This window comes from Mirounga angustirostris, unplaced genomic scaffold (genome assembly GCF_029215605.1).
Source record: "Mirounga angustirostris isolate CCGP_5_RB_7025 unplaced genomic scaffold, mMirAng1.0.hap1 SCAF_5, whole genome shotgun sequence".
Taxonomy (NCBI): domain Eukaryota; kingdom Metazoa; phylum Chordata; class Mammalia; order Carnivora; family Phocidae; genus Mirounga; species Mirounga angustirostris.
The window spans coordinates 14,814,152-14,840,936 of record NW_026991713.1 but is presented as its reverse complement, the minus strand read 5'-3'; the positions used below and the strand labels follow the sequence as shown (position 1 = coordinate 14,840,936).

Genomic DNA, 26,785 nt, shown 5'->3' with positions numbered 1-26,785 from the left:
CATGGGACACGGTGCAGAGTGCAGGGCTGAGATCTGCATGTGGGGGGTCTTTGGTGCAGACGTCTGACTGCGTATGCAGGAGGTGGGAGCCATCGCGGACTTTCAGCAGGGAGACGACACCAGATTTGTATTTTTTTTTTTTTAAGATTTATTTATTTCTTTTAGAGAGAGAGCAAGGGAGAACGAGTGTGGGGGGAGGGGCAGAGGGCGGGAGAGAGAGAGAATCTCAAGCAGACTCCACACTGAGCGCAGAGCCCAAGACAGGGCTCAATCTCAGGACCCTGAGATCATGACCTGAGCTGAAATCAGGAGTCGGATGCTTAACCGACAGAGCCACCCAGGTGCCCCCAGATTTGTATTTGGGCAAGAGGGGCTGGTGGCCGTGTGGATGATGGGCGGAGGCGGGCGGGGGTGGGCCGGGGGTCCAGAAGCGGTTGCAGGAACACAGGTGAGAGCACCCGGCTGCCGGACTGAGAGGTGGGGAGGGCTGGAGACACAGCGAAGTTGAAGGGGTAGGACTTGGTGACCCGTGCAGGGGTGAGGGAGTGAAGGGTGTTAGGCGTGACCCCGGCAGCCGGGGTGGGGGTGATGCTGGGGTGTTAGTGTTTCCTGGGGACGGAGTTCGGTTTGGGAAGATGAAAAGGCTCCCGGGATGAGTGGTGGTGGCCGTGGCACAACGGTGGGAACGTACTCAATGCTACGGAATGGGACACCTGAAAATGCTTGGGATGGTAAATCTGTGTCGCATATATTTCACCACCATTTTTTTTTAATGGCCGTGTTACCAAATGAACAATACCATGCAGGATAGTGTATAAGGTGTCAGCTTTGTGTGAAGAATGCACTTGTGTTTGCTACCCGGGTCAGGCTGTCTCTGGAAGGGTAGACATGAAACCGTTACCCGGGGTGGAATCGGTTTGGCAAACTGGGTGTATGGGTTTCCTGTGGCTTCTGTAACAAAGTACCGTGGACAGGATGGCTTAGAACAACAGACGTGTATGGTCTCACGGTTCTGGAGGCCAGTAGTCCAAAATCAAGGTGTCAACAGGGATGTGCTCCTTTCAGATCCTCTGCGGGAGGATCCTTCCTTGCCTCTTCCAGCTTCTAGAAGCTCCGGCTGTTCCTTGGCTTGTGGCAGGCAGCATCACCCCAATCTCTGCCTCCTCCTCATGTGGCCTTCTTCTCTCTGTATCTCCATCCACATTTTCATCTGCTTATAGGGACACCAGTCCTATTGGATTAAGACCCACATCTTAACTTGATTACATCCAGAAAGACCCTATTTCCAAGTAAAGTTACAGGTGGGGAACTAGATGTCAACATATTGATGGGGGAACATAATTCAACCCATCACACGGGGGGACAGAGATGGGAGGGAAACTCACCTGACTGTTGGATTTTGTAGCATGTGGTACCTATTCCCCTCACCAGATTTTTACAGTAAAAAGTCACTCTGGGGTTTCTGTCTTGGGAGAGTATGTAGCTAGGGATGCTATTAACAAGTACAGGACAAGGACAATATGGGATAAGTAATAATGGGTTCAGTTTTGAATATGCCAAAGGCAAGTTGCCACCCCAGCTGGTTGTCCACCGAAATGAGAGGGTCTGTGTAAGGCTTTTTCACCAGAGCAAGCTTGCCAGGGAGTCAGCTGCTCTCCCCGAGCATCTAACAGAGAGGAAGCAGAGCACAGTGGTTAGGAGTGTGGGCCCTGCCGCCTGACACCTGAGTTCCAGTCCTCGCGTGACCACTTACTCTCTATGTGACCTTAGGTGAGTTGCTCACCTCTCTAGGCCTCAGTTTCCGTATCTGCAAAATGGGGGATTGCCCACCTCATAAGGTTGTGGGTGGATCCAATAAAATAATATATATTTATGGGGCGCCTGAGTGGCTCAGTCGGCTAAGCAGCCAACTCTTGATTTCAGCTCAGGTCATGGTCTCAGGGTCGTGAGATCGAGCCCTGAGTCTGGCTACGTGCTTAGCGCAGAGTCTGCTTATCCCTCTCCGTCCCCCTCTGCCCCTTACCCGCTTGCTCTCTCTCTCTTTCTCCCTCTCTCTCTCTCTCCAAAATAAGCAAATAAAATCTTTTAAAAAAACTAAAAATAATATATATTTATTAGCACCATGTGGCATATAAGTCATGTAGTACAGTGTCATAGTAAATGCACATTAAATATTGGTGATTATCTTTATTCCGCCACTTGGGGCCAAGAAGGTCTGCTCCTCCTTGTTGTGAAAAATAATAGCCTCAACTTCCTCTGAGAGAGAGGGGAAATAAGTATCTTGATGAGATGTGGTCGTATACCCGCGGGGACAGGGCTTGTGGCCCAGACTGAGGCCAGGCGTGTCTCCACCCTTCTGTGTCTAATGCTGAGGCAGCCACCCCAGCATGCCGGCAGAGAATCGACCCAGCCAGCCAACCGGGGGGCCCCTCTCCCCACCCCAGGGACAAGCAGGAGTTTTGAAGGCCATCACTGGCTAGAGTACCGCACCTCCTCAAAGCAACTGAGCACCCATCACCAGCTGCATTTGCAACCTTAAGTGGGGTCACTAGTGGGAAGAGGTAGCAGAAGGAAAGGAGGATGTGTGTGGACAAAGGCACATATGGCTCCTGATTGGCAGGGCCTTGCCCCAGGTGAGCAAGAAGTTAGGGAAGAGGTTAGGGGGCATAGAATATTCCAGAAGAAAGGGTCATGCAGCATGGACTTAGACAGCTGGCTTCCTTATCTTGTTAGAGCTGGGGCAGAAATCAGATATACTTGAATTCTGGGCCTACCACAGAGCCTGCACATAGGTGGGTCCAGTAGGTAATTGTGGAAAGACAGAAGGGAGGGAGGAAGGGAGGAAAGGAGGGAGGGAGGGAGGGAGGGGAGTTGAGTTATACTAGGTATGTTGCTGCTACTATAAATAAACAGACTAAGACTTTTCCTGGACTAATGCAGATGCAAAAAGGCTTCAACGTGGAGACGTGGGTAGTCGGATAAGAGTCAGGTGTCTCGAAGAGAGGTCTCAACTCTGGAGGCCTTTGGAGGGAGACACTGGCAGACGGGTGACCACCAATGCCCCAGGGAAGGTACTGATGAAGAGGAATCACCATGACACAAAGGGAGAGAGGCCCTAGGTCAGAGAAGAGCCCGAAGAAGGTGAGGTAGTGGGTGCCAAGGGAACCCAGGCGGAGAGGGGGCCGCCGGAACCCCAGGCAGCTGCAAGGGACGCGCCCTCTGCAGCGGGGCTTTCTACACCCGGGTGGGGGCAGAAACCATATTGCAGGCGACAGACAGTTTGCCAACACTTGCGATTTGTTCCGAGCTTTCAGAGTGTTAAAAGCAAAACAGAAACACATTGGGATGCTTGCAGCAACACCGAGAACTACATCTTAAATGGCACTTGGGGCTCGCTTCCAAACTGGAGCTTCCCATCCAAGCTGGCTTTGTGAGGGAGTAGTTTGCCATATGGGATTTGGCTTCCAGGGAACAGGGACTTTTTTTTTTTTCTTTCTCTTTTTTGGCCTCCTCTTGAGTCCGTTAAATTTCTGCCCAGGGTGCTTCTTGACTTATCTGCCAGTGAATCTTTTAAACTCTAGTTTAAAATATTATTTACGCAGGAACAGTATCTTCCCTTCACAATTAGGCAGGCAACCAGTACTTATGACAGAGGCATGTGCTTAGTACAAAGTACTTAGTACAAAGCCATGACAACAAAGGGGCTTTGGGTGACAGGGAAGGAGCGGGTCCCCTCCTTCAGCTTGTCTGTCGTCTTCACGACGTGCTGGGTGTGCGGGCCGTTTTTCCAGAATGAACTTCCCTTTCATCAGTTCATTAAATTGCTCTAGGAAATGTTAAGAACCACCAGACTGAATGATCCCCAAAGGCCTGCCTAGCCCTGAAGATTATTTCGTCTCGTGGCCTGACGTTAGATGTGCAGATGGGAATGAGACTTTTACCTGTGGGGGAAACTGAGGCACACAAAAAATGGAAAGAAATAGGTGGAGCTTCAGTTCATGGCCACTCCTGTATCTTAGCAGATGATAGAGGGAACTAATGATCAAGAACCTGTCTGGACCAGACACTGTCCTGGGTGCTTCTCACACTCTGCTCCATTCAGCTATATGAAGGGTCTTTCTTTTCCTCGGCACACTGAGAACCCCGGGGCCCCCCGGGGTTAGGAAACCTGCCCACCATCACATGTAGAATGTGTCCCATCTTAGATTCAAACCAAGTCTGTCTGACTCCAAAGCCCAGTTCTCTCTGCCAAAGGGGTAGCTCCAGTCAGAGAATCAACACTGGGAAATGTGAAAGTCACTTTGAACGAGGCCCACAGATTCATCTTGAAAGGCTCAGCCTCCAGCCTTAGTTCCTCTTAGAAATTCGGGTGCATGGCAGCCTCTTGCACCAACCTAATAGAGTCAGCGTGGGCCAATGCCAAAGATCCTTGTGAAGACTTAACGTGGAAATATTCTACCAAATGGCCGAGAAATATATGAAAAGGACTCAACCTCACTAGTCATCCTGAAATGCATTCCAAACCACACCCAGGTATGCCTTTCACATCCATCGGATCCAGCAAAAAAGTTACAGTGTGATGATACCAGATTTGAGCAAAGATGTAGAATGGTGAGACCACCTCTGTACCATCAGGCACTCTGAATTTACTTTCAAGTAAACTTGAAAACACACTATTCCACTCTTAGGTCTATGTCCCGGAGAATCCTCCATATGGAAATAAGGAGGCGTATACAAAGGAGTTCATTTTGTATTTATAATAGCAAAATAAAGAAAAAGGAAAAGAAACAAGCTGTCTACAAGAGAAGGAATGAATAAATGTTCATTCAACAGAATACCAAGTAGCAAGGAAAATAAATGAACCAGATCTACATGTTATTACACAGCCAAATCCCAGAAACGTAATATTGTGTAAAAAAAAGAAAAAAGAAAAGCAAACCGAGGCAGGATTTTGTGTAGTGTGCTAACACTTACATAAAGTTTACCAAAATGCAAAACAGTCTGTATATTATCAGGAATTGAGTAAAAGTCATAAAATGTATAAAGCATACATAAGGATGATAAATGTCAAACTGAAGAGAGAAGGTAATCTCAGGAAGGTGGACAACATGATAGAATCAGAAGGGGTGGGTAGTACTTACAATGCTTTATTTTTTCCGCAGGGTTGGGTGGTGAGCATATAGGTGGTCATTGTATTACCTTTTTATTTTATGTGTGCCCTAAATTAATTTATTAACAATAAAAGTTAGTTAGCCAGTGTTTGTAACAGCATATTTAGAAGGCCAGTTCTGGGATGTTAATAAGCATTATTTTTTAAAAGTGGCAAGTGGTCCAATAAATTTGGGGAACACTGGCCTAAATAAAAATCAAACAGGTTTTTAAAAACTCTCAGTGCTTTTAACAACCTATGTTTCTAGTACGTCCCAAGGAGAAGGTTATCCTATTTAAATGCCGTATAGCAGGGTTGGCAAACTAGAGCTGTTTGTCTCCTGTTTTTATAAATGAAATAGCCTGGACCACCAGCCACACCCATTTTGCTTATTATAGTCTGTGGCTGCTTTCACACAGCAGCAGAATTGAGTAGTTACGACAGAGGCCCACAAAGCCTAAAATAGTTACTAGTCGGCCTTTTGCAGAAAACATCTGTGCACCCATCATAGAGCATCTTACGGGACTGGTGTCCCTGGGAGTGTTGGAATGGTCACACTCAAGCTTTGCCCTTGTACCGCAACCGATGCGTGTGTGTATTTGTGAAAATTGTTACACAGAAGACCCCTAGTCCTTTCTAGATTCCTTGGAGGATGGTGTGTGTACTTTTCTCTTTGAATCTCCAACACCTAACCCAGTAGTGGCACGTACTTGGCACTTCCTGTGTGCTTCCCTGAATTGATGGGTTTTTTTAGATTTTTTATTTATTTATTTTTTTGACAGAGAGAGACACAGCAAGAGAGGGAACACAAGCAGGGGGAGTGGGAGAGGGAGAAGCAGGCTTCCTGCGGAGCAGGGAGCCCGATGCGGGGCTCTATCCCAGGACCCTGGGATCATGACCTGAGCCGAAGGCAGACGCTTAACAACTGAGCCACCAGGCGCCCCTTCCCTGAATTGATTTTAATTTAAAAACCCATTTGTGGAATGGATTCATTAGGATACAGAATCATTAGCTGTAACAGACCTGCAAAATACCTGTGGTTTGGATAAGACAGGAGTTTGAAATTCTCCCGCACACAATGGTCCAGGCATGAGCAGTCTGGGGCTGTTATGGCAACTCCAAGCCAGGCACCCAGGCACCTTCCCTCTTGTTGCTCTGCCATCCCGTAAGTGATGGCATGGCGTGATATGACTGACCCCACCCACCAGGAATTCCTTTCTTTAGTGGGAAGAGGGCAAGTAGAAGGATAGAGCAGACTCCAGAGATTGCACATACCGCTTCCCTTACTTCCTGTTGCTCAGCGCTTAGTCATGTGGCCGTATCTGATTGCCCAGAAGCCACCTTCCTCTGGGCAGCCATGTGCCCAGCTAAAAATTCAGGTCCTACAACAATACATGAAGGAGATAAAGGACTCTCTGGAGGACTCCTCAACAACCAGCCTTTACCAAAGAGGGATACATGAAGGGCTTGCCAAAATTAGGGGTGACTCTTTTCTCTAAAGGATAGGCCTCATTTTCGACTCTTTTAAAATATGCCATGATGCCAAAGCAAGTGATGATGCCTTATTACTTTCTATACAAAAGAACATGACAGCACGTCCAGAAATGAGCACCCTAGTTTCATTCCCCTGGGTGTTTGTAGCCCTTGCATTTGAGAGAGCTCTTTTTTCACATATTTGAATGGACCCGGAATTTCTGTTTTGTGGGGAGGCAAATACAGTGGGTTTTGCCACTAACTGGCCATCTACTTCTGCAGAGGAGAAAGGTTCCGGGCCCCTTGGGATCTCTCACAAGGCAGAAGAGATTGGCTGGGAGGAAGACATGGAAGCGCACTTTCTTTACCTTATCCGAGACAGGTTAATGAGCCGGCCCTTCTCTGTACTTTGGTAGCAGCATTAAACAGCAAGTAGACACAATTTTTGGACAAAGACTTCTCCTAGGAACTTGGCACCATCACACGTCCCATTTGCTGCAAAAATACAATTTTTTTCCTTACAAAGGTGCACGGAGATCTTGGTGTGACTTTACTTCAGCACCAAACAGTCTCAATTTGTTCATCTTTTTGCTACCCAAAAGAAAAGGAAAAACTCATCAGCTTGGGGGCCTGGAAGCCTATGAGGGGGAATTTGGCTTTTTGGGAAAGGGTGTTGAGTGGGGCTGGTATCCAAGTCAGGCCTGTCGTCCTCTGAATTGTCATTTCACAATTCATTTCTGAGGCACCATTTTATGGTCACGTTTACAGAATCCTGTAATGGGAACTGCTTAATCTATACGAGATGATGCAAAAAAAAATGTTATTACCCTCCACCAGGATTTCTCAACCTCAGCCTTTCTCAACTGTGGACATTTGGGGCTGGATTATTCTTTGTTTGGGGGGGCGCGGTGCTGTGCATTGTAATTGCACATTTCAGCAGCATCTGTCTACCTACCAGACACCAGCAGTACCTCCTTAGCTGTCACCACCCAGACTGTCTCCAGACGTTTGCCAGGTGTCCCCTGGGTGACAGAGGCACCCCTGGTTGAGAATCGCTGCTCTACACAAGTCTAAAAGTATCCATAGAGAGACTTGCTAAATGACCTTAGAGGAAGACACGAATTCTGCTCCTCAATACATCTGCGACCCCTTCCGATTAGTTAATGTTTCTCAGGCTTCTAGTACCCTGATCTTAGCAAGGTTAGGAGCTGGCCCCAGTGCTCTTGTTCAGCACTGACCTTCTGGATTCTGCAAGCCAGAAGCTGCTTAGTGGGACTAGTTGTCTGCAGGAGGACTTGAAAGAAAGCAGGATAGAGGGAGAGGATCTGAGGTGAGGACACACCATGCGTGCAGGCAAGAAAGAAAGCAGTGTGCGTGTGGCATGGGCAATGGGCCTTGTTGGCTGGAACAGTGAGAAAGAAGAAATGGTTGGGTAGGTGATGGGGAGCTCTCGGAAGGGGCAGTTCCAAGAGGGCCTCAAGTTTGTGGACTGTTAGTGGGAATTTATGTTTCTTTGACCCCCGGCCCAGGATGTGACATCTAGAAGTGAGCCAGGCAGCATCGGAATAGCATCTAAGTGATCGTGGAAGACCTTCAGTAGCACAGACAAGCACTGGGGTAGGGGTGGGGCGGGAAGAGCAGGGCTCCAGCAACAGCCTGCCTGGTTCCAATCTCAGTCCTACCATCTGCTGGCTCTAGGACCTGGGTAAGTTTCTTAGCCTCTCTGTGCTGCAGTTTCCTCTTCTGAAAGATGCAGATAAGTTCTGCAGGGTTAAAGCAAGGATTTGATAAGATCATATATGTGAATGAGTATGTGTGTGTGTGTGTGTGTATGTTACATGTATATACACATGCATACTCCATCACATATTCATTCACAGGTACGTGTAGGATATATTTACATCTCTGTGTGTATATATATGTACAATTAAAATAGTTCCTGGCACACAAGAAATGCTTTATGTGTTTGCTATTATTATTATTATCATTATTATTTAGTCATCAGTAAAATATTTTGAGAATGGAAGCGCTTAGTGTGCCTTGCACACTGCCTGACACATAATAGGTGATCAGAATGAATTAATGAAGAATTATTAACATATTAGTTCCTTAATATCTATCTATGATTCTGGTACTTACCACATTCATCCTTCAGTAGTCCAGGGTCCAAACTCAGAGGCCCAAGGCCAGGCAGGGAACACATGAGTGGACCCAGCATGATGGAAGACAACAGAGAGGACTGGGCACGTGTGTGCCCCAGCAGCATGGGTCTTAGGACTGCCCTGGCCTAGAGTTTGCCCCTCGGCACCACGCCCTGCACATTTCCCTGCTTCCTGAAGTTCTCTTCCAGGTGAACCTCCTGCACCTCACAGCAAGAACAGAACATGGCTTTCTTCTAGGCTCTTTGAGAACTACTGAGCTCCTTTGCTGCCAGCAAATTCTTGGCCTTGTTCCCCCCGCCTCCCTTGGCTGACCTCATCCAGGTGCCCAATAAACTGGGAGACTAGAGCTGGGCATAGCAGGGAGCACCTGCAGGCCTGATGCACCCCTCAGCCCCCTCTACCCACCCCCGCCAGGCAGCCTGGCCAGTGCAAACACAGGCATGCTCAGAGCACACTGTCTTGCTTTTGTCCTGTGGGTCCCCAGACCTTTGTAAATGAGACCCAGGAACCTACTCTCCTACATACCCCCTGCCTTGGACCTGCAGACTCTCTTATTCATATTTAGAGACACAGAAATTAGGCAATGGGAGAAAGCAGCCAAATCTGACCCTTTCAATTCTAGGAAAGGTATGTTTCTGTTCTGATGCATTAGGAGAGTAGCCATAAGGAGCAGTTACTTTCTTAGTTCCTGACAAGAGTAACTCAAAGTACAGGGACTTAACTAAAATAGATGTTTATTTCTCCGTCATTTAATAGATCAGCCAGTGCAGGCCGATGGGGCAGTTCTGCTCCACAAGATCCCTTGAAGACCCCAAATCCTTCCATCTTGTTGCTCTGCAGTTCCTTGAGAGCAGGCGTCAGCAAACTGTGGCTCATGAGTCAGCTTGGTTTTTTGTTGTTATTTTTTTTTAATAAAATTTTACGGGAGCGCAGTCATACCCATTTGTCTATGGCTGTCCTCGAGACCCAACAGAGACCCTCTAGCCTAAAGCCTAAAATAGTGACGACCTCACTTACTAAGAAAAAGTTGGCCAACCATGCCTTAGCTAGCACATTGGGCTCACCTACATGGTTAGGATGTTGGCAGGTCTGCTGGGGAGGGGGAGATGGGGCTCTTATGCCAGGGCTAGGACATCCCTTTTAAGCAGGTGACATAGACAGTGGTGTGCCAGTGAATGTTCAATAACAGAACAGCGGGAGCCATGGCTTATAGTGTCTGCCAGATTCTGTGGTATACATACTTCCACGGTGGCTGATTTCTGGCTAGCAAGGAGATGTCACCAAGCCAGAGTTGGGAAGACGCACACAGCTGGCTTTCCCAGCCAGTTTGGGCTGGCTCCAGCTCACCACCAGGACATGAAAGTTTCCTGCATCCCTTCTGCTCATGTTTGTTGGTGTGAACTTCAGTCAAATGGCTGTCGCCAGCCACAAGGGGAGGGGGAGATGGGGCTCTTATGCCATGTGCCATGTGCCATGCCAAAACTCAGTGAGGGACGAAGATTCTGTACTGCCCTGAGGAGAGGGGTGGAGAATGGATGCTGGGAGACAGCACTCCTTGACACACACCTCTTTCCCAGATGTTCCTCTTGGCCATGAGCAAGTCTTTGCATGACTAAGAGCAAAAACAGAGAAGCTCAAGGGTTGGGATGGAGGAAGGGAGGAAAGCTGGTACAAAGTAAGGAATGGTTCATGAGCACCAGAAAACATGGGATCAACTCAGAGAATGCCCATGCTGGGAGGCACCCAAGAGCTTGACTAGCCCCAGGCCCCCTTTTTATGGATGAGAAAAACTGAGGCTGTTGGAGGAAATGTGATTTCTCCAAGGTCACACAGGTGATGGGTGGTACGGCCGTGACTTCAAACCACACTCATCTGAGCCTTTACTCTGGCCCTATATTCCCACCTTACCAATTGCTTTCAGAACTGTTTCTTTAAAGGGCCCTGATGTTCCTCTTGCCTGGCTAAGCCAAGACCTGGCCTCAGAATCCTCCTTCACACCATACTCCAACCAGCCATACGAATGAATCAGAGTTGGTGCCTGAGATTAACCCTGTTTTCCATGCCTGGCTTAGGGGTTGCCTCATAGCCAACACGTTATCCTTATCCCTGAAGAAACATACATACATACTCTGTGATGTTTCTGTTGCACTTCGGATGGCTGGCTGATGGCCACATCTTCTAGAAGTTCATAGTCTCTGTCAGCACCCCATATCCCACATTCTCTAGGCATGTGTCCATATTCCAACAGGGCCTCCAGAGTAGCCAGAATAGGTTCGTGTGCACGGTCTCCCTTATTCGTCACAAAACCTGAACGCATATGTCCTGTTCTTCCCATGTTAGAGATGAGTGTGCGGAAGCCCAGAGAGAGATGGTTACACCATAACCGGGGTTATGCAGCCAGGAACCAGGCTGTGTTGGCATATACATCAGTAGTTCTCTCTGCCACCCTTCAGTAAGCTCCCGAGGCTCCAGATAAATGAAATCAGCATCGTTGTCTCCTTCTCGACATCATAAATCTGTCTGGTATCCCACCGAGGAACATGAAAGGCCGGCTGTTTGAGCCTCAGTTAGGACTTGGAGTTAGGGTTATGCTTCTCATTTTTCTCCCAGACCCCTCCATTTTCCATGACGTGGTCACCACTGTAGCCAACAGCCCACTTATTGTCCTTCTCGCTGCAGCCTGGGCGGGCAGGGCCTAGTCTGGCTCGCTTGCTGCTGGACCCAGCACCTGACCCTGACCGGGCCTGCTGCTGGCGCTCAGTGAACAGTACGTGGAATGAATGAATCGTGGCATTTCCCCTAGCCTGGGTTGGAATGGAAGTAGAAGGAGCCAAGTGACTTGAAGGCAGGCTAGTTAATGCCTCTCAGATGCTTCTTCCTCATCTGTAAGGTGGGGATACGGAAGCCTGCCTTTTGGGGTTCCTGTGAGGGTTTAAGCAGGACGTGAACGTGGGATCAGAACTCAGACCAGCGGGGTTGAATGCCAGCTGTATCACCTGCGAGCTGTGGGACCTTGGGCAAGTGACAGAAGCTCCATGCCTCAGCTTCTTCATCTGTAAAAAGAACAGTGGGGTGGGGGGCGCCTGGGTGGCTCAGTCGTTAAGCATCTGCCTTGGGCTCAGGTCGTGATCCCAGGGTCCTGGGATCGAGCCCCACATCGGGCTCCCTGCTCAGCGGGAAGCCTGCTTCTCCCTCTCCCACTCCCCCTGCTCGTGTTCCCTCTCTCGCGGTCTCTCTCTCTGTCGAATGAATGAATGAATGAATGAATGAATGAATGAATGAATGAATGAATGAATGAAAGAAAAGAGAACAGTGGAATTGTTTGGAGGATGAGGTGAGCTATTACCTGTAAAATGTCTAGCATGGGAAACGCTACCTGTAAATGCCACTGTTAGTGTTAACTACAGTGTGTTAGGAAAACTGTAGATCTTTTCTATTTCTCGGACTACTGTTAATATCTTTACTCTGTTCCAAGGCAACTAATGTGACTGTCAGCCTTGGGAACCATCCTATAAACCAAATCACAGGTCCTGGGGCCCAGGCAGCAGAGGGCGCGCTGCATACCCCCCAGAGTCGTCCCCACAGCAGGTAAACACCTCTGCCTGCGCCCCACGATGGCGGGCACTGGCATCTTCCATGGGAGCAGGGCAGAGCGGCTCCACCCCTCCCACAGCCCCCCCACCCCCACCCCCCTGGGAAGTCGCTCTGTCCCAGACTGCCAGCCTGCTGGTAAGACCAAGATGAACAAGAACAGCAACACGGAAGGGGCAGCGAGAAGCTGCTGGATGGAGCAAGATCAGAGCTGTCAAAGGCTCTGCAAACAAAGCCCCGGTGAGGACTGGGCACCACGGCAGCTGGAAAGGGCTGTGGGGGGCAAGGAAGGACCTGCCCTGGGACTGATTAAGTGTGTAGTGGGAGGATGGGGGGGAGGGGTGGACTTCCGGATGCCTGGTTAAATTCCTGGAAAGAGAACCTACAATCACAAAATAGTGTGCATATACAAATAAATATGCATTCTGTGTATGGTTATCATCACATGCTGTGCTGAGTAGCTCAGAAGTATTATTTCTTAATCCTCCTCACAGATAGAGGCCTAAATACTACTCTTATCATCCCATCCCTGCTTTGCAGATGGGAAAAGAGGCTTAGAGAGGTTAGTTCCCTGCCCACGGTAGCAGGTAGGAAGCACAGAGGGTCTTGAGCACTAGGCTCTGCCTGCTCCATGGGAGACAAGCTTTGCTGTCGAACACTCAGACCTGTGCCTCAGTTTCCTTGTCCATAGAATGGGAATAATGATAACAGTGCCTTCAAGGAGAGGTCAGTTGAAGTGGTAGGAATTGAGCACTTGGTATGGTGCCTGGCACCAGGCAGTAAGGGGTGGCTTCTTTTTTACTGGTGAGGGGAGGTCATGGTTGTGGGGACTATTTGGCCTGTGAGACTCAGATCCCAGAGTCATGCACAGAAGCCCAGTGATTGCCAGCACATTGTTAGGAACTGGGCAGTACAGAGTGGTTAGTGGGACAGACTCTGGAGCCAGACTGCCTGGGTTTAAATCCTGACTCCTAGTTCATTAGCTGTGTGACAATGAACAAGTTAATTAACCTCTCTGTGCCCCATTTTTCCTTGTATGTAAAGTTAATAACAATAATGCCTTCCTCGTGGGGCTATTGTGAGAATTAAACACGTTAATATTTGCAGAAAGTTATAATATGCCTGGTACATGGTAAGCACTAGTATTTGTTAAATCGGTAAAATGTGTAAAAATGTTAGTGTCCCCATTTTACATGTGAGAAAATGGAATGAGATTAAGTTACCTGTGCAGGGTTAGTGCACAGCATAAGCAGTGAGTGACAAACCCAGGCTGTCAGGCAACCACTGGGGATGAGCTTACCAGAGTTAGCCTAGAGTCCATGCTCAGGGAGCCTGGAAACTGCCTGGCACTTTCCTGCATCAGTGGAGTCAGGATTGGTCCTGGGGATAAGGGAGAAAAGAGGGGCTGGGAGCCAAGCTGGGCAGGCCCCCAGCCTCCTGAGTGGCTCTGCTCTGCCATTTCCTGCTTGTTGAACTGTTCCAGAAACTGTGCTTTCTTCAAGCGTGACCCCCCCCCCCATCCTCCTCCCTTCCCAACCTCTGTCTTCACTTACAGTTTACTTCAAAAGCATGCTAAGGCATGGCAGCCTTTCTGGGGGCCAGGGTTTCCCCACTGGGAGAAGGACTGCCTTTATTCTGGTGGAATTTGTTAGCTACAGTGTCTAATTTGAGACCTTAAGAAGCGCTATTACTACAGTGTTCTTCAGTCTCCAAGTCTCTGTATTTGGTCCTTCCAAATACAGTGTGTTCTCTCCAGTCTACACCTTGCTTTGTGATTTACAGTAATGATTATGATATGAGATCGCTAACATTTCATGAGAGCCGTGTGCTAAGCTCTATACTCTTCTAAGCACTGTACATGGATTGTCTCATTTAACCCACATCCAAAATCCTAGGAGGAAGGTGTTCTTACTAAACTCATTTTACAGCTCAGGAGACTGAACAACAGAGAGGTTAAGGAACTTGCCCCAAGATCACACAGCTGCTAAGTAGGCAGCACTGGGAACCAGGGTTCATGCTCACAACTCACATGTATGCTAGCTTTAAAAATGAATATATGAATAAAATGTGTCTGAGGCCTCACCTGCTTGCATTTGTCACTGGGACTATATCAAGAGATGAGCAGAACACACCAACAGCCCTCCTCCTCCTTCCAATGCTTCCAGAGCTCTCTCCTTCCCAGGGGAGAAAAGGCAACTCGATTGCTTGCTATGCTCAGGCCTGCAGGCTTCCTGGAAAACATCTTTCTGAAGTCACATTCTTGAAGGGGTGGAAAATACTGAGCCAATCTCTTGGGGCCGGGGCCCTTGAGAAATCAGAGAAATGGACTACTTCCATAGCTGACCTCTTACTTAAATTGATCAGATTTTCTATGGCGTCATTGAAAGCCACTAGAGGGGAAAACCACAGAGTTGATCACCTTCTGTTGAAGCCCCAGGTGAGTGGCTTAATAGATTTCTGCATAAATAAGTCCCACCCTTCGGAAGGCGCACGTATTCGAATGCCCAGGCCCCAGGGGGACCTATTGGTCTTCAGTGGCAGATCCTTCCGAGGCCTTCCAGAAAGAATCAATGGAGCTCTGAGTTGTGTTTACAGGAATGCTGCAGGAATTTGAATGTCACAGAGTTAAATTTTCTAACAAACCAGGTTGAATAGAAAGCCATGTTTTCACAAGCCTTTGTGGAAACTGTTTCTTACCTGCTTTAGCTGGTAACATTCAGTAACCATTACTCATTTTGTAGGATTGAGGGATTCTTGAAAAACAGGTGTTTCCTGGCGTCTGCTCTCAAGAATAAATGGCAGGTCTTGCATGGCCCCCCCATCAGTTAAGACCGTATGTTTCAAGAACGTAAGAGGCACCACAGGATCGATGTGGTCCTGCCCCCAGGAGGCTGACAGCAAACAAACAGTAAGATAGATAGACAGACAGACAGATAACAAACGGTAAGATAGATAGACAGACAGACAGATAGGAAGACTAGAATGGAGTAGTCACAGATTGTGAAAAGTGCTAAGAAAGGGGAGGATGAAATTGGCCAGAGACGGGGCGTGTAAAGGCAGGAAAGGGGTGTGCCCTCCTTTAGAGAAGGCCTCCTTTGGACGTGACATTCAAGTTCAAATTTGAGGAGTGAGAAGGAGCCAGCCCTGCAGAGAGCCAGGAGAGGGAAGAGCAAGAAGAAAGTCCTCGAGGCAGGAGACACCCAGGCCAGTGGAGGGCGGCACCTGCCGAAAGACTTGGGGACGGGCCTCACCCCTGCAGAGCCTGCGGGCCAGGCCCCGGGAGCTGGATTCTAGTCTCAGTACAGGGGAAGGCCTGGGAAGGTTTGAAGCAGAGGCACCGCACAGTCTTACTTACATTTTAAGCTCACTCTTGCCTAAGAGACTAGTTTGGGGGCACCTGGGTGGCTCAGTCGGTTGAGTCTCTGACCCTTGATTTCAGCTCAGGTCGTGGTCTCAGGGTCCTGGGATCGAGCCCTGCGGTGGGCTCCCTGCTCAGCAGGGGGTCTGCTTGTCTCCCTCTCCCTCTGCCTCTCCCCCCGCCCTCGCTCATGCTCTTTCTCTCTCCCCCTCCCTCTCTCTCTCTCTGAAATAAATCTTTTAAAAAAAGAGAAAGAGACTGGTTTGGATGGAGACCCGTGAGGAGGCCACTGCACTCATCTAGACGAGAGGCCGGTGTTTGGAACCCATGTGTGGGCAGTGGAGCCGGAGAGCCGTGGATGGATTTGGGATTGGGGTGGTGAAATCAACAGCTGATGGAATGGCCATGAGCATGGGAGAAGGTTCTGGCCTGAGCACCTGGGTGGACAGGGGTGCCATTCACAGAGACGGGATGACTGGGGGACAGGTTTGGAGGATGGGGGGGTGGACGTGTTAAGAAAAAGTTGCATTTCGGACATGCCACATCTGAGAGTCCGAGAGACATCCAAGAGATGAGCTCAAGAAAGCGGTAGTATATGGGCTCGCTGCTTACCAGCTCTGTGACGTGGGCAGGTACCTCATCTCTAGAATGGGGCCCCTGATAGCACCTCCGTTGTGGACTTGTCGTGATGACTGTATGACTTCATACAGGGAAAGAGCTTAGATTTTGATAGTAAGAACTCAATAAACGTTAGCTTCCTATAATAACAATTATTATCATCACCATCTTAGCTACAGTAATTTCCCTGCCATTTGTCTCTTTGTAATTAAAATCAAGGGCCTCTGTAGCTGGTAAACACTTGTGCTGATGTTCTTGGAGTTATTGGCTTCTGAGTCTGGGCTCTCAGGGAACACAGGGTGGGGTCTGTGTCTCCCGCCTCCTAGCCCCCTATCACGGTGCCCACACAGAGTAGGTGTTCAGTAACATTTCTCCAGTCACGTGGAATTCAACTTGACTCCAGCAAAAAAAAAAAAAATGCTCATTTGAGTCAGTCAGTCAAGCATGGAGGAGAGCAGAAGGGGCTTAGACACAGACAGGAGAGAGGAAACTGCAAATTCACTGACAAGGGCAATTCATAGCATCTTTGCTCTCAAGAAGGAGGCTCTTGATTTCACAAATCAACCTCTTCCCGGACTAGATAGTGGGTCTGTTAGAAGAAAAGTTTTCCCTACAATTAGTCAAATCTGATACCTCCCCAAGATCTGTACATACACCCCACCCAATCAAGGCTTCAGACACCTCAACACGACACATGCAGACCACCCCCTTTCCCTTTCCAGAAGCCTCTATTGTATGCCCCAGAACCTGGCCCCGTTGCTCTCACCCTCTTTGCTCTGTCCCGTCCATTTGGCCTGGACCATTTTTATTTTTAGGAAACTTAGATGCAGCGTACCACCACACGGGGGTTTCCTCTCTTCCCCTGGAAATGCTGGGATCTGTGGTCTCTCCCTGTGTTCTTTTCAAATCTTGGCAGTGGCTCTGCCCTTTTCAAATTAAAAAAAAAAAAAAAGTTTAATTTCAATTTCAGATAAACAGCAAATAACATTCTAGTGTAAGTTTGTTCCATGCAGTATTTACTTAAGTACTTTTATTTGCTAAATCTAGCAACGCTCACTGTGAGAGTCCCAAGTCCAGAGCCCCATGTATCAAGCCTTACTGCACAAACCCCAACACATCTTGGATGCTGAGGCCCAGGGTCCTTCAGTCCTCCCCCACCACCTGCGGGGCCCTCGATCTTCCCTAGAGAGTCCTCCAACAGTGTTAGGTGGTCTTGGCTCCCCAGCCTGCCATGAAAAGGTCTTAATCCTAGAGTCCAGGCTCCTGGTCAACTGTGGGCCTTCCTTGGTCTCTCTCCGTGCTCATACAACTAGGCCCTTGGAGGCTTAGCCAGACGCCCAGCTTCCTGAGCTGTGCATGCAGGTTAGACCCCACATCAACACCAAGCTTTCAGTCGTCTTTCTCTGGTTTCTATCTTCACTGCATCAGCTCCCCCTGGTGGCCAGAAGCAAACTTACTGTCTCCTGTCCAGAGCCCTACTATCTCCTACCCTGAGTTCCTATTTCACGGTAGCCTTCTGCCCAGGCAGAGATGAATGATACATCAGAAACCAATGAAGAGTCAGGCACATACCCATCCCACCCACTTCCTGAGGCACCCTTTGTGGTTCACCCCTGAAGGGCTCTCCCCCAGGTCCTAGCCTTACTGATGAACAGGAGCCTCAGTGCCATAAACTTTCGGGAAGAGTAGCCCCTCTCTTTCCCTCCAATGATAAAAAAGAAGGTAGTTCCCTCACAAACTGAACCTTTCCTTATGCCACAAAGTGGCTTAGTTAGAAGCAGGAATGGGACCAGGAATCCTAAACACGTGGCTCTTTTCCTCAGTTTCCACCCTCTGGGTTAGCAAGAGGAGGGGATAGAAAGGGGGCTGGGACAGGGTCCACTACAGGTTGCTGGCTCTGTGGCCCTGGGCAAGTCCTTTATCTGTGTATTTATCGTCATGGTTAGAAGAGGGGTAATGATAGCACTTGCCTTTTGGGGCTGTGTGGGGGCTGAATGAACTAACTCACATAAAGGGTTTAGCAGAGTGCCTAGCCCATGGTCAACATTCAGTAAATATTAGCTCTCACCATACTTAGCTCAGCATGCTCTGGAAGCATGGAGGAAAACAGAGGTGCAACAGTTACAAGGACAAAGGATCAAGACATCCATATTTTAATTGGAGCCTAGGAACAGGCTGTTGGCATGGAAAATGCAAAGGATCCTTGGTGCTTTCTAGCTCTCCTGGTCCTCAAGGACCAGTGCCCGAGGAAGCCACTGCACCCAACTGACCATCTCTCCCTTCCTTAGGGCCGACGACTGCTTTTGTGCTTCTCGGAAGCTGGATGCAGTGGCCATCGAAGCCAAGTTTAAGCAGGACCTGGGTTTCCGGATGCTGAACTGTGGGCGGACGGACTTGGTGAAGCAGGCAGTGTCTCTCCTGGGGCCCGATGGGATCAACACCATGAGCGAACAGGTACAGGGTCCGAGAGTCTGAATGGACGCCCCCCCGCCCCTCCACCAGGTGCACTGCCCCATGCCAAGATGGCAACAGCAGGCCCTGGACACGCACTGCCCCTACTGGTGACTTAGGTGATTTTTTTTTTTTTTTAATTTAGTTAGTTTTAGTTTTTAAAATACAAAAACATCCTTGTTCATCCTTATAGAAGTTGCACATGATCTTTGCAGCTGAAATGGAAAATAGAGAAAAATAGGCCTATTCCAGAAAGGAAATAATGCCATCACCCAGATAGCCATCATTTATATTTAGCATGTGTCCTTCAAGTCCTTTTTTCAGCGTGGTTAAAATTAGTTCTCTGCCTGCCTTTCTGTTACTGCATCACAGAACAGCTCCGGGAGTATTTTTACCAAACTTTCAGGGTATGTTTGAGATACACGGAAGTCATTCTGGGGAACCCTAGGAGGCACCTCAAAAACAGGCAGCTGTCCCCCAAGCCCCTGAAACTGAGGTACGGTGAGAGGCTCATGCATCTACCAATCAAGAGACACCATGTGGGTGAAAGTGTCACAGACAGAGAAAACAAACAGCAGTTTTCAATGTGAGCCCCAGATGGAAAGTCACAAGGGACAGATGGAGCTGTTTCTCATATGGACAGCTCATGCGGCGAGTTCCAGGGAAAGAATAGCAGCTAAGAATTTTCCTGAGCAGCAAGGAGCCCTAACACACACACACACACACACTTAAATTATTTTTTTAAAACAGGGATTTACAATGTCTTGCCTTTTCCAATAATTTATATTAAAGGTGCTTTGCAGTATCATTAAATATTCTTTTTTTTAAATCATTTTTAACGGCTACATTAAATGGTCGTATTATTGATTCAGTTTTCCATTCTCAGTTGTCGGATATTCAGGTTGTTTCTAATGACTTTTATCAATAATGCTGAGTTAAACACACAAGTCTTTGTTCAAATCCCTGATTGTTTCATTAGGGAAGGTTTTTTTAATTGAAGTACAGTTGACACAATAGTTTCAGGTGTACAAAATAATGATTCTACCATCCTGTATGTTATGCTATGCTCATCATTAGGGAAATTCTTAAAAGCGGAAATAGTGGCTCAAACACATCAACCTTTCTGAACGTTCTCAATCTCAAATTACTTTTCCAGAGACTTTGTTTCCTTATACACACGCTCCAACAGTATATGTGTTTCCCTATTAATCTTTTACTTAATGTTTTGCAAGTATTTCATTGGAGCTTTACTATCTTCTTTATTTAGAAGAGTTCTTTACATATTAGACATATAACCCGTTGTTATAATATGACAAATACGTCTCAATTTATTGTCTACCTTTCAGTTTTGTTTATAGTGTTTTCCATTTTATGTCCTCAACACCGTAATGATTTTTATTCGTGATTTCTTCCATTCCTTTTGCACCTAGAAACAGATCCAGTGAGATGTCTTTTATGGTCTTAATTTTTTCTCTATGTCTCTAGTCAAACTAGAAATTATTTTGCCATATGGTGTGAGATAAGGCTCTAATTTGCATGTTTTCCCAAATAGCCACCTTCGCAGTACCATTTATTGAAAAATCCATCCCTTCCTTCTGTTGGTTGTGGAACTTCAAAATAATCAGGAGTCACAGGCAAATATGGAATTCCTAAAAGCCGTTCCTCATTCACTTGCCTTTTGCTTGTAAATGATAATGTCAAACCAGACGTCAGTGATGGGGGCATGCTCAGAGGCATCCAGTTTCCCTTGACACTGACCGGCAGCTTATATAAAGCAAAGATGACACTTGTTATATTGTGAAGGAGAAAATGCCAAGGAAACAGTATGTATGAATTAGGTAGTTTGGACTGATGTCACAGAATCCGGAGAGTTCCTAAGAACTGTAAGTTGAAATCAGCCACTTGTTTTAGCAAACACTCTTAGGTCTGCTACACCTTAGGACAGACAAATGAAAATACTCCAACTTAAGCAAAAATAATTGGAAAAAAAAAAAAAGGCAATTCATCCCCCACCCCATTTTTTGCTTCCATTTTGGGTTTCAAAATGTGCGGGATTGTGACCTTATGAGTCCTAGGGGGGCACGTTTGTTTTTTTAATGCTGGGTTTTGAGTACAAGCATGGCCACCTGCACACAAGTAAGAATTTCCATTTGTTACTGTTGAGTGACAGCCCCTGTGTAAACCCTCTCCATTCTCTGGTCTTTAACCCACTGCAGGGCATGACCCCCCTGATGTACGCCTGCGTCCGCGGGGACGAGGCGATGGTTCAGATGCTGCTGGATGCCGGAGCTGACCTGAATGTCGAGGTGAGGGTGCAGAGGGCTGCAGGGCCCCTCGGCCTGGCAGTCCCCCAGGGGCAAATGAGCAAGGGGGGAGCGGGGCTTTTTCTCCCAAGAGACACCACTGAGTGTGCTCAGTCCAGCAAATAGGGCAGACCAGCTGGCGGATTTCCTCCATCCCAAGGCCCCAGCCCAACCGCAGGAGGAGCTGCCTGCTTGTACATTTCATTTAAAAACAACCAGCAAAGCTGCGGGGAGCACCAGCTTTTCTTTGCTTCAGCCGAACTGAGTCTGATTCTTACTGCTCATCATTCCTTTGGGGATGGGGCAGAGAGCGCTCTCCTGAGCCATCAGCCCTTTCTGCCTAATACAGAGCTGGTCCATGTACCCTGACCTGAGGTGTAGCTCCCCCAGATCCCCCGCCCTCCCAACCAAATCCTGATTGGTTCGCCTGTTGGCTGAGTGGAAGCCACAGGTCATAAAGCCAATCGCAAAGCTTCCTAGAGGCGGTGTGGTGTATAATGGAAATCACACCCCCAAGGGCTTTAGAATTTGACACTCGGGCTCAAATTCGGGAACTGCTGAGTCTTCGCAACTTGCTTTTGTGCTTGGGCAGGTGGCTTAACCTTGTGGAGCCTCGGAGTCCCCATCCGCAACAGGGAGAGAATAATCACACCCATCTCAGAGAGTCGCTGGAAGAAATAAATACAAAGGGTACCTAGCATAAGTTTGTGATTCAGTTAATATCGGTTTCCCCACATACACCACGAGGCTTGTAATAGGTGAATTCATGCTTTTTGACCATATTCTATCCTGTCTTTCTGGCAGCCAGCTATTGGCAGCCCCAGAAGCTGGGAAGGTTGGCATGCTGCAAGCCTAGCCCAGCAACCCTGTAAAACCTTGTTAGCTCAAAATCAGATGTTCTTGTAGTCTTAGTACTGTGCTTTTTTTTTTTTACTTAGTGATTTTGATATTCATCTGAGGAAAACAGGCAGTAGACACAGTTTTGCATCCAGACCATTTTGGATATCACAAGTTTCAAGTACTGGGGACTTTCTTGCCTGTTATGAATCCCCCAGCACCGTGCAGATCCCTGCAAGGGCTCCTCATCTTTGGATCCTGGTGGGCTTCTCTGGTCCTCTCTAGCCCATCCCATGGCTCCCAGTTCAAGGCCTCCCTTCCCAACCCACCGGCAGGTGATTAGTGAACTCAGCTGCTCTGAATGAAACAGGCATCACGGCTAGATGGCCCCAGCAGTGTTCAGGAGAAAAGCCATGTGTGGGTGCCGGTCCTGCAGGACCCCAGCCTTCAGCTGCCCTGCTGCCTCTCTTTTGGCCTAGGGTGTGTTGAGGCCCCCATACTGAAAGACCCTGATCAGATTGCTCACTCACGGTGTGTCCAGGGAAGGGTTTGTGCCCAGGTTTCTAGCAGCTTGAGGGTCCTTGTCTCCTAGGAAGCCAACCAAAGAGTGAAATGAAGATAGGTAGGGTGAGCTGTGACCAGATGGGAATGTCACTCCATCAGATGGGTGGTGGTCTTCCCTGGCTTGAAAGCTTGAAGCAGACCTCCCCTTGCCTGAGGTTTGCTGCTGCTGAGAATCTCCCCTAAAGGTGTGGATGTCATGGTCTGGCATCTCACACTATCTGACATGCTGTGGCCCTCAGAAGCACCACCCTTCCTTAAGCAGAAAGAAGGGGCAGGCTGGCGAGCTGGCTCATGGTAGCTGCCATTACAGTTCCTCCAAGGCACCATAGAGGAAGTCAGAAATCATCAGTTTAACTCTTTTCGGGTGAGAAGCCAAAAGGAGTCCTTCCGAAGCACGGAGGACTTACAGTCACCACCCCACTATCACCAACATTTCCCAAAGGCACTTCCAGAATGCCCCCCCGTACATCTCTAGCCCACGTGCCCAGCCACAGATAGGTCCGATTTGCTAGTCTAAATATTGTGAAAGGTCACATTTTGAAAATAACTTCAATTTGTTTATAGGTTGTCAGTACTCCTCATAAATATCCATCCGTCCACCCCGAGACCCGCCATTGGACGGCTCTGACTTTTGCTGTGTTGCATGGACATATTCCTGTAGTTCAGGTATTAATGGATTTCCCTATCCACGTCTGACCTTTAATTTTACCTCCTCCATTATGCAAATCTGTACTTCTCCCGGCATGCACATTCCCTAAGGGATTCATATTGGTTAACTGCAATGAAGTATAGCACATTCATATCATATAAACGCAAATATCATATGTAATGATCTATATGGCCTGGCTTTAACCAATATGAAATTATCACAGACCCACACGCAGCTTCACACACACAAGTGGCAAACGGATGAAGTTGTTCCTGGTTGCTCGGGGGTGGGGCCTGAGCTGTGATGTTGTGGATTTGTTCATTTTGCTTGTCCTAACATGAACATAAGACTTGGCTGGTGTGAGACCTTAGAACCTCCCCTTAGGTGTGACCCTGGTGTTTGTGTAGAGTCTAGTGGTTTCTAACTACTGGAAAGAAGCATCCCCAAGTCGCCAAAGGAGCGGTTCTAAAAGACACTTGCTGGGATCCTACTTATTGAGAATCTGGTCCCAGAGGTCTAGAGTAGGGCCTTTGCATGTGTCTTCTGAAACAGCTCCCCAGGTATGGAGAGGTGTCCTCTTCCGAGGTCCTTTGCTTGGACTTTTTCTGGTTGTTGTACAGTTGTTGTTCAAGAACGAGCCATCCAGTACATTCTAGATCTTAAACTCAGTCTTCAGTGCATCCAAAAAAAAAAGAAATCAGCATCCGGGTCCATTACCCCACCTGGCCTCCTAGTGCTAAGCTTTGGGTACATCAGGAACACTTGCTTTTATGTGGTCCAAGCCTCTTAGACGTCTGCGGAGCAGGAAAGAATGTTACAGGGACCACTGGGCAATGTTGGAGATCCACAGGAATCTTGGGTTGTTTCCTAGGTCATGGGACTCCTTCAGACAGATCCAAAGTCATGTTCCAGGGGGCGGAGTGTGTGATGTGTCACGCTGAGAGCTGACTTCTGCCTATAGAATGCTCTGTAGAATGTCATGCCCAGTTCACTCCTGGTAGAGGGATATAGTAAAGAAGGGATCGGGGGGCAGCCTAGTGGATACAAATGCCATCCCTTAAAGTGCAGTGGCCTCCCCAAGCCTTTAAATCAAGAATAGGAGTGGCAGGCAGCCAAGCAAAGCCAAATGAGAGTCAGGCCACCTCTCCCCTGCAGGTATACGAAGCATGGAATGCCGTCAGCAGCCCTCTCCCAGCTATGCCCTCAGGGAGCCCTGGATAGGTAGGAAAGAAGGCAGATTTCTCCCCCACCCATGTTCCGTTAGCGGTGCTGAGAGCACAGTCACTGTGAGCGAGACCCAGCATGGACAGCCTCCATCTTTAAGAAGCCCAGATATCTTCGGGAATGCACGGAACAGAGTAAACTCCTCAAAGCTCACTCTGCCACTTAATTGATTGATCTCACTGGCCAGGAAACTTGCTGAACTATCCTCAGAACTACCCAGAGTGTTCTAGAAGGGATTTGTGCCCTGGTTGGCCCAGGTGGTCCCCAGAGTCCTCCAGAACTCAAGATCCTGTGGTTCTAAGAGACCGCTCTAATGCTCTCCGAGGCTTTGTGTACCCAGCCCCCAAAAGGGAGTCTCCCAGCACTCCGGTGCCACGAGCGTCATCTAAGCTACATGTCAATCACCTGGCGATCCTGCTGAAATGCAAACTCTCATTCAGTTGGTCCGAGGTGGTGCCTGAGAGCCAGCATTTCCAACAAGCTCCCAGGCGATGCCGATCCTGCTTTCCGCAGACCACGCTTGGATAGTCCGAGCTTCTAGGAGATTCAAGAGGCTGTCATTCACCCTCCGGCGAACACCTGCCCTCACCCTGTGCACATGGCCACTGACCCAGAGGGAGGGCAGGAACATTGGCATCACACTGACTTCTGCCAGCTTTTCCTCATGTGTCCTCACAGCGCATGTCCTTTAAATGTCTCCGTGGCCGCTCTTCCTCCACAGCTGCTCCTGGACGCCGGGGCCAAGGTGGAAGGCTCCGTGGAGCATGGTGAGGAGAACTACTCAGAAACACCCCTCCAGCTGGCCGCCGCCGTAGGTAAGAGCCGCCGAGCCTCGTCCCCGCCGAGGGTCTCCACCACCTTGGCCCTCAATGTGTCTGTGACTCTATCTTTGCTTGATTCGCTGATAAAACCCCCTTCTCTGGGCTTGCAGGAAATTTTGAGCTGGTTAGTTTGCTGTTGGAGCGTGGCGCGGATCCCCTGATAGGAACCATGTACAGGAATGGAATTTCTACCACCCCCCAGGGTGATATGAACTCTTTCAGCCAGGCTGCAGCCCACGGACACAGGTAGGCTAGGATGGGCCAAAGCCACAAGGTCCCAAGCGGTGCTTGTTAAAAATGCAGATTCCCAGGCCTACCCCAGACCCACTACATCTCTGGATGTGGGGCCCAGAGGCAGGCCAGACCCCAGGCCTGGCCAGAGTGGCCTTAACTGCCAGCTTCCTGCTCAGAGCCAACCACGCAGCGCACATCCACTCAGACTGCCTTGTTTTGTCCTTTCCCGATCAGCTTTCACCTCACAGAGATTCCACTCTGCCTGTGTTGGTCAGAACCCATCACCTCAGCTGCCAGGAAGGGAGAAGAATCCATTTTAAAAATAAGAAAACCCCTCACGCTTGGGTACTACTTGTCTACATTTCTTTCGGGGTTTACCCCATCCTATCTTCTTCCACATACCCCAAGTAAAGCAAATTCACTGTGGGACCCCATGCAGGCTGATGGTTAAAAGGGCACAGTTCTAGAACCTTCCGGATACTTGAGGAAAGCACTTAGCTCCCCGACTGCCCTCAAGGAAACATAGCCAGTCATGCCCCACCGTCTCCTCCATCCTTAAAACATAAGCACCCGTGGTCGGGCCTCTGAAACCACCGCCCCCCAGCGTCATTCCTGTCATTCCATTGTCTCACATGAGTGGTGTCCCCACGCCCCACACCCCGTCCCTGCCCCGGCAAAGCCCTTCCATCTCTGAGTGTCTTCCTCTCTGGGTTTGTGATTGACAGGAATGTGTTCCGCAAACTGCTCGCTCAGCCAGAGAAGGAGAAGAGTGATATCCTGTCCCTGGAGGAGATTCTGGCCGAGGGGACTGAGCTGGCGGAGACAGCCCCGCCTCCCCTGTGTGCCAGCCGCAACAGCAAGGCCAAGCTGAGAGCCCTGAGGGAGGCCATGTATCACAGCGCTGAGCATGGCTACGTGGATGTCACAATTGATATCAGGAGCATAGGTCAGTCTGGGCACCCTCCACGCAGGGCACAGCACCCCGCCCAGCCCTAGGTCACTCACATGCACACGCGCACACACACCACAGGGCCAGGGAGCTTCTCATTTGCTGGCTGGAGCACTTCTCAGCTAAAACGCCCACACGATCCCCAAAGGCCCATCCATCCTCAGGTCATTTTCTCATGATTCCCCAACTCTGGACCCTGAGAATTTAGGCGTTGGAATCACCTGGGAGCTTGTCCAAATACAGATTGCCAGGCCCTACACCCAGAGGCTCTGCTGTCGAGGGTCTGGATGGATAAAGGCCGGAAATCTTTATGTTTAACAATCATCCCAGGTGGTTCCCAGTGGTTGGTGAATCACTGCCGTAGAGCACCCAGATCCATGAAGCAGTGACCAGACAACCAGC

At 48.8% G+C, this 26,785-nt stretch overlaps 1 protein-coding gene across 2 annotated transcripts in view; it reads left to right on the top strand.

The window, feature by feature from the left end:
* ABTB3 (ankyrin repeat and BTB domain containing 3) overlaps nt 1-26,785 on the top strand; it is a 304,103-nt gene that overhangs the window by 237,165 nt on the left and 40,153 nt on the right. Inside the window, exons 5-10 of one of the 2 annotated variants that reach the window (XM_064590665.1) lie at nt 18,640-18,805; nt 21,019-21,108; nt 23,071-23,172; nt 25,101-25,194; nt 25,311-25,446; nt 26,160-26,380. In XM_064590665.1, the coding sequence (XP_064446735.1) occupies nt 18,640-18,805; nt 21,019-21,108; nt 23,071-23,172; nt 25,101-25,194; nt 25,311-25,446; nt 26,160-26,380 (809 nt within the window). The remainder of the gene's footprint in view (nt 1-18,639; nt 18,806-21,018; nt 21,109-23,070; nt 23,173-25,100; nt 25,195-25,310; nt 25,447-26,159; nt 26,381-26,785) is intronic. The other variant, XM_064590666.1, reaches the window with a different exon arrangement.